Raw genomic sequence first — 13,232 nt, forward strand, 5'->3', positions numbered from 1 at the left:
CCTCACGTAACACCTTCTCATAATTTGGAGATAAAACTTCTTCGTGATTAGACGCTCTTTCTCTTCTATCGTTAAACCATTGTTGTATTGTGAATCTTAAATACTCAGCCATTTCTGAAATGGGATACTTTCTGGCTTCCCTGCTCTGACTATTGAAACTCTCAGCATAATTGCTTGTCAGTTGATTGTATCGCTTACCGGGAAAAAATGCTCTACTCCATCTTGGGAACCCAATTTCTTCCAAATAGGCAGCAATCCGGTGATCTTTAACCTTGATTTTCTGAAACCAACGATTAAATTCGTGGACAGTGTATGCCCTTGAAGCCGAATCAAACTCCGCATGACACTTATCACTTTTGAATTTGGCCACAATATTCATCTTTATGTGATATGTGCACGCACCGTGGTCTGCTTCTGGGAAAACAGCACACAAGGCATTAGCGATGCTTGGGTGTCTGTCGGATACGAAGACGAGATCATCAACTAATCCAATTGCGTCTCTCAGTTTTTGCATGAAATAAGTCCAGGAGTTATTATTCTCTGAATCAACAACGCCGAATGCGACAGGATATAGTTGCTCATTCGCATCCAATGCAATAGCCACCAATAATTGACCACCCACCTTGTGCTTAAGAAAACTAGCATCAACACATAATACAGGACGGCAAAAGGATTTGAAACCCCTAATTGAGAGGCCTAGGGACATGAACATATACTTGAAGTGATCGAGCTCGTCTGTCTGTATGTCGGTTATGGTACCAGGATTACACTTCTCCAACATGTAAAGGTATGATGGCAGTATTCCATAAGAATCCTCTACCGTCCCTCGCACCGCTATTAAAGCATTTTCCCTTGCCCTCCATGCCTTATTATAAGTCAAAAATATCCCATAAGTTGTCTGCATGTCTTCAATTATTTTCTTAGGCAAGTGGTTATGATGATGGTCCATGTACTTGCTCTTCACGCACTGCCCAATAACCCATGCTGGTGTTTGCATTTTTTTCTTCGGCCTCGACAAAGTTGAGCATGAGTGTTGATGCTCAAATGTCCGGATCTCAAACATCTCAGAAAACTTACCTTTCACAGCCCGCAAACTCCACTTGCATGTCTCATCCAAACATTTGAGTTCCCAAAGATTTTTTCTTGACTTCTCCACTTTGAATTCAAAATGATTGGCCATCGCATATTTATATAGAGCAAGTTGAAGTTCTTTTTTATTTTCAAAGAACGAACCAACTTCCAATACGGTTTCACTAGTTAATGCCATCGCAAATGTGGGGTCTGGCGGTGATGTGTCTGTCGGGTCTGTCGATGGTGTACCCATTGAAGATCGTCTTGCACTAGATGGTGTACCCATTGATGATCTTCTTGCACTTGTTGGTGTACCATTTGATGCCTTTCTTGCACTAGTTGGTGTACCCAATGATGATCTTCTTGCACTTGGATGTATAGGTATTGATGCTTTTTCACCACTATTAACATGCAAGTCCTGAGTAAGTGGGATGTGAGGCAAAGAGGTTTCTCCGGCTTCATTTTGACTTTCAACAAAGAATTCAAAGGGTACAACAGGTGGAACAAATTTCTGAGTAAGTTGTGGTGGTAGTATACTTTCTTGAGTTGGGTATGTAAGTAGTGGTATCTTTTCTTTAGTAAACGCTGACTTCTCCACTACAGATACACACAATGGTGACACTGTTCGACCCAAAATCAAGCGTGATAGATATGTGTTCAAATCCCCATCATTATCAATAAAAACAGGTTTTGGATTTCTGATATTCGGAATATCATACTTCACTTGGAGCACTAAATCGTATGCTGATATCTGGAGATTAAGTCTATCGTAGAGTATATCAAGTAATTCAGCATAACGAGTATTTTGGGGTAGATCAAATGTTTTGATTGAAGATGCATCAAAAAACAGTATTCCATCAGCATCAAGTTTCCACTCTCCATTATAGAAAACGAAAACTTCAGCTGCAATATAAAAACATGATTTGATTAAGAGACGGATAATTAAGACTTCGCGAATCGCTATGAACTTAGCGAAACGGGAAGGCCTTCGCGAATCGTAAGGCACTTAGCGAAACGAGAAGTCCTTCGCGAATCGCTAGGCACTTAGCGAAACGGGAAGTAAACCCTAATCAATCTCAGAAAACGAACATCAATAAAACATGCTTCAAATAGACGTACCTATTGGAACAGTGCTCGTGCACGTCGTCGAGCTCATAGTTGATTTCGAACGAACTTCTCCGACGAGATCGCCGCCGCCGTCGCCGGAGTTTAGAGAGAAGGAGGAGAAGAGCGGGAAGAGAGAGAAGGAGAAGAAAAAAATGGAAAAAAAAGTACACCAGGTTATATTAAATAGTAAGGGCAATTTGGACATTTCACATGTCGTCACTTCGCGAAACGCTAAGTGACTTAGCGTTTCGCGACAAGGGCAAAATCGTCCAAAAAAAATAAAATCACCACGAGCGCAATAAAATTATCACTTTACCATCAGATCAAATAACCTCATCTTTGAGGTTATTTGATCAAATTTCCCCTTGTCATGGTTTGATTTAATAGGTTTTCATTATATTTGATGTTCTTTACAGTTTCTTATAAATAAATATATATATATATATATATTTTTAAAAACTAAGTTATATTCATTTCATTACAAAATGTCCCAAAATAGAAAATCCATGTAATCATTTCGTTGGATAAAAGAAATCTTGTCTTAGTATATTAAAAAAATTTAATCGGAATTAAACATTTAAATTAGAAAGTTAAGAAAAACACATAGAATGAATATAATTATCTCACATTAGATATTGTATTTCTTTCTCATTAGATTTAGTATAAGATAGCTTCAAGCCTTCAATAATATTACTAGTTACAAAATTTTGCTTCTAAATTTTTTATTTGACAACTTTTGGATCTTTATTATTCTCTTTAAGAAGTTAACCAATCTCATAGTTGTAAATTTCCTCCATATATGGATTGTAAATTAACCGATTTAAAAGAGATAGAAAATTGTCTCAATCTAGCAATGAATTTGGTTATTTTATTAAGACAAATGTGATAATAGACAAATGTAATATTTTTTTCCTTTTTGTTTTCTTCCTCCAATCCATCCCCAATTTTTGAAAATCCATAAATCAATGTAGCATAACTTAATTAACACTCAACCAAACAAGTCTTTAAAAGCAGAGACTTTTAATATTTGGCATTTACTTACTATCATAAATATTCTTTCATAAAAAGTTAAAAGCAATTTTTTTCTTTATTTAAAAATAAAACGTTAATAACAAGAGATTCTTTACACAAGAAGATCACAGCCGTCGGATGATACCTTGATCGAAACCCCACATGATACACCACTCACCGACTTCAATCCTCCATCCATTTGTAACATTCTTCTTCTTCTTCCCATTTCTCTCTCTTTCTGAAAGTAGACAAAAATGGCGGATTGGGGACCAGTACTGGTAGCGACTGTTCTATTCGTACTATTAACGCCGGGATTACTGTTCCAGCTTCCCGGTCGAAGCAGGGTGGTGGAGTTTGGAAATATGCAGACCAGCGGAGCCTCCATTCTTGTTCATGCCATCATCTATTTCGGCCTCATCACTATCTTTCTCATCGCTGTTGGGATCCATATCTACACAGGTTAAGACTAAGTTTTCATTTTATGATATGTTGTTATACTTTCTCATTGTGATTTGATTTGATTTGAATTGAATGAAAAATGTATGATGTTTGAAACTTTATCTAAGTCTATTTTTTTTCAAGTTTGATCTGGTTAGTATATTCGATTGTGTGTTCATTGATGCGTAAAGGATGATGGATTTAGTTGAGATGTATAAGATGAGGTAGATCTGAAATTGGGAGTATGATATGGATGATTGTAGTTTACTAGTTTGAATATACTTTCCTTTTCATCTTGCCGTCTTGTCTTTGTCTTCCCCAGCTGTTCTTTTTTTCTTGTCCCTTTCTCTTTGTATATATATATATATAAATATATAATATATATCTTTTCAGTTTTGTTTTTTCTTTTGTTTGCTTTTCATGTTTTTTTTGTCAAGTCTTTCTGTTTGATCAGTAGGTAAAGTTAGTTTCTTTGGACAAATTTATATGCAATGTTATGTAATTATATAATCAGCCCAAACCCAATTCTCATATTGGATCAAACTATCACAATTCTAAGGTTTCTTACTTTAACATACTATTATTTTATTATTATTATTATTTTAAATGACTTAGTCATTTATTTAATAAAACTCAAAAGGAGAAGGTGAATACAAATGTTTAATTAGGACAAAAACCAGACTTTTGTCCTAAATTTGAATCAAACCTAACAGTAAGTTACATTTTATGAATCAAAATTACAGTAAACATGAATACAAACAGTCAAATGAAAGGTTTCATCATTGACATAGATCCCATTTAGCCAATTATTCTTATGTATTACACATTTTTAAAACATTCAAATAGTTTTGAACACGTATATAAGTTATATCTAAAAAAAATTAATTTATAATAAAAATACATCTAAATTAGTCTACAAAGTTATCTTGTTATCAAGTTTTTTTTTTAAATAAATAAAATATTATCTTTAATAAAAAAAATCAAATTTTTTTCCTTAAATTACACATTTCTTTAGTTATCCAAATCAACTTTAAAGGGTGGTAAATCAATTAAAAAATAAAATTAATAAGTTAAAATAAAATAACAAACGCAAAAAGCGTCTAAAATATTTATAGTTTGAGTCTATATGGGCACAATCCAAAATTTGAATTACATTCACTAAAAACGAATAGAAAAAGCGTCTAAAATATTTATAGTTTGAGTCTATATGGGCACAATCCAAAATTTGAATTACATTCACTGAAAACGACTCACAATTGGATCAATTATAATCTGTTTCGCTGTTTTCGATTTGAACTCACGTTTTTTTCTTTCTGAGTTAACCATTGGATCAATTATAATCCATTTGCTGTTTTCGATTTGAACTCACATTTTTTTTTCTGATTTAACCCGTAGTTAGTTTGTTGGGAATGAATTGTGGATTGTATTTGTGTGTCTTCGTCTCAATTTTATCCATAAATATTCATCAGCATAATTACACACGTATAACATCAATACTATATTTATCTATTTTTCCCATTTTATAAAGTTTTAAGTTTAATTCTTTTTATAATAATATGTGTTTTTAATATATTATATAAAACATCTTTTCAACAAAAATGTTGAAGTAGAACGTGTTTGGATGGTAAATGCACCCTCGTCTCATACTTGGTTATAGTCATGATTATAACCAATATTTTTAATTAATATTCATTAGTTAGACTGGCTTATTGAGTAATATCCATTTTAATTGTATTATGCAAATATTTGTCAATATTTGTCAATTATCTGAAAGATGATGATAATAAAGGCTTATTGAGTTACATTCATTTTAATGTCAATGGAAGCAAACCAATAATTGATTAATACATATTCATGTAAAAATCCAGTATATAATTATTGAGTCACAAAAACAACAATTGTATCCACAAGAAATCGAATCAATGGCAGAAGCACGACCAGTATATCGGACAGCCACAAAAGAAAAAAAAGATAAATTTATAAGGAGATGTCTAACTGCTTCTTCAATTTCTCGACCTCCAAATAGACAGTAGAGTAAGGGAGAAACTCGGAGAAATGGGCGCGGCTCAAATCATTAATAGCCACAGCGAGTTTAGGAATTTCCAAAGTCTCTTCATGCGTGAGTGTTCGTACATATCTTGCTGGATTTCCAGCCCACAATTCACCTGAAGGAATTCTTCTTCCCGGTGGCACAACAGATCCTGCTTCCAGAATCGAATGAGTTTCCACTAGAGATCCTTCCATAAGGATCGAGTGTTGACCAATTATACACTCGGGTTCTATTGTACATGATCGCAGAAGACTGTATGCACCAATTGTCACAAACCTCTCAATGAATGTCTCAGCAGGCAACCCTATAAAGAACTTGAAACAATAAAATTATTCACACTAGAAGAGAAATACTTACTACAATGATTGAGATTATTATTTGAAAAGTGAAATTAATCCCAAATTGAGGGATCAATCACCCTTTAGTTGTAAGAAAACACTTTCTATGCATAGCTGATGATGAATTCATAGTGGTAGGGATAAATGAGATTTGACATCTTGTTTCATGCTCTTTGATTGAATCAAACGGTAGTACTCATAAGTTGAAAGCAACGCAATCTTTTACTTTTTTAAGGGTAATAAGTTCACTTGATAGGCCTGCAATGAGACCTCACATTGCCTTCATACATGTCAATGTGTCCTTAAGACTTACATTCTCAAGTTAACTTGAATATGAATCATGCACTTTGATTACATCCATCAGTTTCTCTATGTGGAATTGCTCATAAGATGGTGTTTGTGAAGTATTCGAAGGTGTCTGATTTGAAATACAGGATTCACCACTCTTAACTTGTTAAAATTGTTCTAAATCAAGTGGGGGATACGGTATGACATGATGAAGGGATAGCAAGAACAATATATCTTTGTTGTGAAAAGGTCAAATTGTTCGAAGATAGACCATTAACTTTTCAAAATTGGGGAAGAACAACAGTCTTGATATCTATCCATCTAACTTTAGTAATATGTTATAACCATTCAGTACAGTTCTAGAATCTACAACTCCTAATGGGATTGTTAATATGATTGGTAAGGCTTCTCAAGAATGCAGTAACCTTGGTTAGAACTATTCATGGGATTAATCACCCAGGAACTAAACAAGTGGCCTGTAGAAAACTTATCAAAGAGTTTGAGAATGAGGTAGATGAATCAATGTGTATCTGATAACTCAGACACCTCCATAGGAGATTATCTGTTGGGCAAAATTGGAAATGAAGCAATCCACACCAGTGGATTCTTCTGGATTCATTTCAGAAATCTAGTTAAATCTCTATTCAAACCAGTCATAGAGCAAATAAATTGAATAAAACAGCAGGACAAGGAACAAAATTCGCAATAAAAGCAGTAAATTAGGGAAGAAAAATAAGAAAGTTGAACCTGTAGGAGAAGACCAAGCAGCGTGGATAACGCATCGTTCCTGGACATTAGAACAAAACCCAACAGTGATCTTGTTGAGATCGCCGCGGAGAACGGCACCATTCCAGACGGAGGCACCGTCGCAGACAGTGACCTGACCGGCAAGTACAACATTAGGAGCGACATAAGCATCGACGGCCGTCTTAGGGATCCACTGACCTAGAGGGATGATCTTTCTCTGACCTCTATAATCCCATTTTACACGATCTAGCGATTGAATTATATTTGTCTTGGTTGATGTTGCCACCGCCGCTACATCTGTTGAAAACCTCCGGCTGAGGAGGTGGCGATTCCGGGAAGGAGAAGCGGCGGTGGTTAGGGCTTTTTGAGATAGTCGGAGAAGAGCTGATCGATTCGCCATTTTCAGATTACGATTTGATTGAGAAAGAGAAATGGAACTGAGAAAGTTAGATAGAACAGGGTAGAGAGAGACTAATCGGGTTCGGGTTCGGATTCGGGTACAACACAATAAAGGTTCACAAGTTTTAATGTAATTTTTAAATCTGTTCATATATTAAAAATTCTAAAAATTATTTAGAAATATTATTATCTAGTTCATATATTCAACATTCTCCATTACAACCTCTTTTAAATTCGAAACAAATATCATACTGCAATTATTAAAAATTCGATAATTTTTATTAACTATATCACCGAAAAATAATGAAGAATAATTAATAATTAATAATTTATTCTTTCTCTATAAATGATTAATATTAAGGAGTTCGAAAATATTTATGTAATTAATATTATTGATAATAAAAACAAATTTATTTAAAATAAATAAAATGACATTACTATTATTATTATATATTTAAATTCAATTTTATTATTTAAATTATATTATTAATCCCTTTATCAGTTAGTTACTTTCTTTAAATCAAACATTATTACATCTATATTTTATCCATTAATCAAATTATTAAAATACATTTTATTTCATTTTTAAAAAATATTTTATTATTATTGTTAATTAAAATTCTATTAAGTTTTTTAATAAAAAAAACAACATACATCTCTTTAAAATCATTACTTATCAATATTTTTTTAAATAAATAGAAGTTTATTTATAAGACTAAATAAATTAAATAACTCAAAATATACAAAATTTATTTTAAATTATATAAATTTATTTTAAAAATATATTTATTATTTGTATATAAAATTAATTAAAAAATAACACTAGTACAAAAATTAATTACAAATTAATGATAAAATATAAGAATTTAACTAATTTAAAAGTTTAATTAAAGGGGACTTGTAAAAGAAAATTGTAAAATTTTAAGAATAATTCTAAATTTCAACTTTATTGATCAATAATCTATATTTTAAATTTATATTCAACAAAGTAGATGTATAAAAAATTAGATTGATTTAAATATCGAAATATATACATCTCCTAATTATATTTGGAAATTTTAAAATTAATTAATGAAACAAAATTAAGTAAAAGATTTAAATAAATTCATAAAAATAAAGTTGATATATATGTAACTTCATCCAAAATACATAAATGCTGTCATTTTATTTTATTATTATGCACAACAAGAAAGAAAGAGAGATTAAACAAGAAAGGAAGAAACATCTAATTGGTCCAAGCCAAAATCATATGTATATTGCCAACAAAGTAATGACACTCATTTCGGAGATTGCAAGTGTTTTTATGAATTTTCATTTCCATATATATATGTGTCTGAGTTTTCCCATCTTATCTCCACATTATTAAGAGTCACACTTCAATGGGAAAACTAGGATTAGTTACTCTTCTTTTTGCTGCTCTCTTGGTGAATTGTCATTGCACCAATGAAAGAAAGGTAACATCTTTTTTCGAATTTCTTCGAAGTTGATTAGGCCAGCCCACGAGTAAGCCAATTTGCTAGGGTATACCTCGATCTTTGACAACCCAATACGTCAAAGACAATACAACTCAATAATTAGGGTCACCAATAAATAATTAGCATGACCCAACAAAGTTATCTTGATCGTTCTATATCATACAAACTACTTATAAATCGTCATTTCTTTCATTTTCTAAGACTATTTTCTAATTCAAACTTGTCTAGACGCGTATCATTTATATGGGAGCACCATCAGAAGAAGAAAATGCATCCAAACATCATGCCATGTTGAGCAATGTGTTGGGAAGGTTAGTAATTCACTAATACAAGACATGACCCATTTATCTTCTATCATTTAAATTATATAGTAATTGATAATGTTTTGATATGATAAATGGTAATTGAAGTGCCAATGCTGCAAAAAAGGCCCTTGTCTATAGTTATGGAAAAAGCTTTAATGGGTTTGCAGCCAAGCTAACCGATGAAGAAGCATCAAGGTTTTCGGGTTGGTGACATGACTCTATTATTTTATATAAATCTTATAAAACGAGTCGTAAATATTTATTGTGATAATGAGTGCAGGAATGGAAGGAGTGGTATCGGTTATGGACAATCATAGGATGCAACTTCACACGACGCGATCATGGGATTTTATGGGTTTCACCCAAGACAATCTTGGTTCAAGCGAAAGCGATGTTGTAGTCGCTCTTATAGACACTGGTATTAACAATTATCCAATACTAAATTTATTATTATGGTTTATGCTTGAGAACTTAATATAGTATTCATAAAATAAATAAATAAATAAAAATAAAAATGACTGGATTATAAATATTCAAATTCATGACAATTAAGAATGTTGAGCAAATTGGAACAGAAAATATTTACCATCCCTACTTTATTTTACAACTAAATTTTTTTATTACCATTCTTGCCATGTTTGATTTTGAGAAATCCCTGTTGACATCTTTATACCATTTACTTTCAAAAAAAATGATAAAATTTTATAAATAAATTTATAAATATAAATATATTAATATATTGACAATTTATATCATTATTAATGTTCGGAACAGAATCGTGAAATTGAAACAATATTAGAGAGGAAAACATAAAAAATATTTACGCATCATCCCCAGCCAATTACCGATTAAACTAGAAAAAAAATCGCCTTAATCAAAACAGTAGGATGAATTATAATTTTCAGGTATATGGCCGGAGTCGGAGAGTTTTAGTGACAATGATTTGGGTCCACCTCCGGCTAAATGGAAAGGAGCTTGTCAAGGAGTAAATTTTACATGCAACAAGTAAATTAAATTTCCACTTAGATTTTCTTACCGTTGACCAATAGTCAAACCCTAAAATAACCGTCTATTTCTAAACAGTAAAATTATTGGAGGGAGATATTACAACAGTGAGAATTTGTACGATGTAACCGACTTCAAATCGCCAAGAGATTCTCTCGGCCATGGAACTCACACCGCCTCCACGGCCGCCGGCCGGCAAGTCACCGGAGTCAGTTACTTGAACCTTGCCAAAGGTACCGCCAGAGGCGGTGTTCCTAGAGCAAGAATCGCCGTTTACAAAGTATGTTGGTCCTTCGGTTGCGATTCAGCCGACATCCTCGCTGCTTTCGACGACGCCATAGCCGATGGAGTCGACATAATCTCTGTCTCACTCGGTTCCGATTTCCCCTTCGCATTTTCCGAAGATCCGATCGCGATCGGTTCTTTCCATGCCATGAGAAACGGAATCCTAACTTCAAACTCCGCCGGGAATTCGGGGCCTTATCCGGTAACTGTTTGTAACATTGCGCCGTGGACGCTTACAGTTGCTGCAAGCACAATTGATAGGAAATTCGTTGCGCAGGCTGCACTTGGAAATGGTCAAATCATCTCTGTATGGTTCTTATTTCAGTGTTTAATTGATTAGTTTTGAATCTTTGATTGAGTTTATAATAATTTTACCATTTTTCTCAGGGATTGTCTGTAAATAACTTTGAGTTGAATGGTACTTCATTTCCATTGGTTTGGGGAGGAGATGCAGCAAACTATACAGTTGGTTCTAACCCAGAAATTTCGAGCTTTTGTTTTGAGGGATCCATGAATTCTTTACTAGTTGAAGGAAAGATTGTTCTATGCAATGGTTTATCAGATGGGTCTGGAATTCTGTCTGTTAATGGACTCGGTACCATTATGGTAGACTCCACTTACTCTGATTTTGCCTTCAATTACCCATTGCCAACCACTGTGATCAGTAATGAAGACGGTATCAAAGTCTTGGATTATATAAGATCAGAAGAGTAAGAAGAGTAATTAAACATCTAATTGTTCGATCTTCATGTTATTACTTGATGATGATGATGATGATTGTGTAGTTGTGTGCATATATATTTAGGAACCCAACTGCAACTATTTTGGTTGGGGAGACATGGAAGGATGTGATGGCTCCAATTGTAGTATCATTTTCTTCAAGAGGTCCAAGCGCGATCAGCCCGGACATTCTCAAGGTTGAAATCTGATTACTTTTTGTTTCAATTTCAGAACTTGTTATTGAAAATGAATTGATATTATGAACATATCATGAACAGCCTGACATTACTGCTCCCGGAGTGGACATTCTTGCTGCTTGGTCACCTGTTTCACCGCCTTCCATATACTATGCTGACAGCAGGAGCGTGAACTACAATATAATCTCGGGTACATCAATGTCTTGCCCTCACGCAAGTGGTGCTGCCGCCTATGTGAAGGCTGCCCACCCTAACTGGTCTCCTGCTGCCATCAAGTCTGCTCTCATGACAACAGGTAAGGTATTTGTTTATATGGTAAGTTTTTACCTTGTTTTAATTAATCTTCTTGTTCTGTTTGATTTAGCCTATGTGATGGACCCAAACAAGCATCCGGACCTTGAGTTTTCGTATGGATCTGGGCACATAAATCCACAAGGAGCTGTTGATCCAGGGCTTGTTTTCGATGCTTCTGAAACAGATTATATCAACTTCCTCTGCAAACAGGGTTACAATACAACCACAGTTAGACTCATCTCAGGTGACAACAGCACATGTGAGAGCACCAATCCAGGACGTGGTTGGGACCTAAACTACCCATCTTTTTCTCTTTATGTTCAAGATGGAGAAGTGATCAATGGTGTATTCCCAAGAACTGTCACCAATGTGGGTCTACCCACTTCGACCTATAACTGTACCATTATCAATCCTCCTGGCGTGAAAATCACAATTGAGCCTTCTACTCTTTCATTTTCGGCTGTGGGAGAGAAGAAATCATTCACGGTGACTGTCTCGGGGCCAACCATTTCCCAGCAACCTATTGTATCTGGGTCCTTAACATGGTCTGATGGATCTCATTCAATTAGAGCTCCATTGGTAGTCTATAACTATTTACCTGGTGCTCCTTATGATCTTTCTGATTCTGTTAAGACTTTCAAGAAGCCTACTCGAAAAGGGTCTTCAATTTATCATAAGAATGGGATCTTTGGGCGTCGCAATTGAGCTCTATGTCATTTCGAATCCTTCTTTGGTTGAGCTTTCAGAGCTCTTGTAGTGCTACAGAAAAAATGGATCTTGTGTTCAATTTTCAATAAAACTAGATCCTGTTTCATCTCTGTAATAAAACTTGTCTCCTATTCCTCATGCACAATTTCAAGAGCCCTTAGAAGCCTAATAATCACTAAAGAAATCATTACAAATGATTAAAAAAAATTGTTTACAATTTCCGTAACACATTATATGATTCTCAAAACAATAAAAGTCCCGAAAATAATGTGTTCGAATTTATTATGTGTCTTATGCTTCCAAAACATGTCCAATCAAACAACATTAATGGGTCTAAATGATTTTGCTATCATTTTTGCCGAATTGGTTCAAAATTTATCAAATTGCTCGATTTTTTTAATTGTGTAGTATGAATTTGAACTATTACTTTGAGGCTTTATTTCAAACTAGTGTCTGAACTATTATTTTAATATAGTATTTTTTATTTTTTTAAATAATTTATTATATTTGTAAAAAAAATTACTTAATTTAATAAATAAATACGTCTAAATTGGTATACTTTACACAAAATTATATCTTCCTTTATGTGAAAAATAAATACTAAATTTATCTCTTTTTAATTTTTTCCTCAAGTCACATTTTTTTTAGTTAACCAAACCACCTTTAGTCAATTTAAAATGTGTAGATTTCAAAAAAAATATTTAATTAAAAAATACGTTCAAAACGTCTTGAAATGAATCTTTTTGAAATGAATCTTTCAACTAAGCCGTATTCAATATTTAGTCTTAACCGAA

General features: G+C 33.6%; 3 protein-coding genes across 3 annotated transcripts; 2 read left to right on the forward strand and 1 right to left on the reverse strand.

Moving 5' to 3' along the window:
* Positions 1-3,388: 3,388 nt before the first annotated feature.
* Positions 3,389-3,774, forward strand: LOC124910294. Its single transcript, XM_047450921.1, has one exon. It carries the CDS (start codon positions 3,444-3,446, stop codon positions 3,651-3,653), a length of 210 nt encoding a protein of 69 aa, XP_047306877.1. The 5' UTR covers positions 3,389-3,443; the 3' UTR covers positions 3,654-3,774.
* Positions 3,775-5,443: 1,669 nt separating this feature from the next.
* On the reverse strand, positions 5,444-7,531 carry LOC124946122 (gamma carbonic anhydrase-like 2, mitochondrial). The gene is made up of 2 exons (XM_047486687.1): positions 7,051-7,531; positions 5,444-5,981 (listed from the first exon to the last, which is right to left on the reverse strand). Exons 1-2 carry the CDS (start codon positions 7,448-7,450, stop codon positions 5,605-5,607), a joined length of 777 nt encoding a protein of 258 aa, XP_047342643.1. The 5' UTR covers positions 7,451-7,531; the 3' UTR covers positions 5,444-5,604.
* Positions 7,532-9,167: 1,636 nt separating this feature from the next.
* Positions 9,168-12,548, forward strand: LOC124944833 (cucumisin-like). Its single transcript, XM_047485180.1, has 9 exons — positions 9,168-9,235; positions 9,335-9,432; positions 9,510-9,647; positions 10,135-10,234; positions 10,313-10,826; positions 10,907-11,229; positions 11,325-11,436; positions 11,518-11,731; positions 11,801-12,548. Exons 1-9 carry the CDS (start codon positions 9,168-9,170, stop codon positions 12,433-12,435), a joined length of 2,202 nt encoding a protein of 733 aa, XP_047341136.1. The 3' UTR covers positions 12,436-12,548.
* The last annotated feature ends 684 nt before the right edge of the window (positions 12,549-13,232 follow it).

This window comes from Impatiens glandulifera, chromosome 7, assembly GCF_907164915.1.
Source record: "Impatiens glandulifera chromosome 7, dImpGla2.1, whole genome shotgun sequence".
In the NCBI taxonomy this organism is placed as follows: domain Eukaryota; kingdom Viridiplantae; phylum Streptophyta; class Magnoliopsida; order Ericales; family Balsaminaceae; genus Impatiens; species Impatiens glandulifera.

Excerpts from the sequence above, each read along its gene's own strand:
- LOC124910294 (XM_047450921.1), top strand. The coding sequence starts at position 3,444 with ATGGCGGATTGGGGACCAGTACTGGTAGCGACTGTTCTATTCGTACTA.
- LOC124946122 (XM_047486687.1), bottom strand. The coding sequence starts at position 7,450 with ATGGCGAATCGATCAGCTCTTCTCCGACTATCTCAAAAAGCCCTAACC. Across the intron at positions 5,982-7,050 it reads TGCTTGGTCTTCTCCTACAG|GGTTGCCTGCTGAGACATTC; the intron begins GTTCAACTTTCT and ends AGTTCTTTATAG.
- LOC124944833 (XM_047485180.1), top strand. The coding sequence starts at position 9,168 with ATGGGAGCACCATCAGAAGAAGAAAATGCATCCAAACATCATGCCATG. Across the intron at positions 9,433-9,509 it reads AGAAGCATCAAGGTTTTCGG|GAATGGAAGGAGTGGTATCG; the intron begins GTTGGTGACATG and ends TAATGAGTGCAG. Across the intron at positions 10,827-10,906 it reads GAAATGGTCAAATCATCTCT|GGATTGTCTGTAAATAACTT; the intron begins GTATGGTTCTTA and ends CATTTTTCTCAG.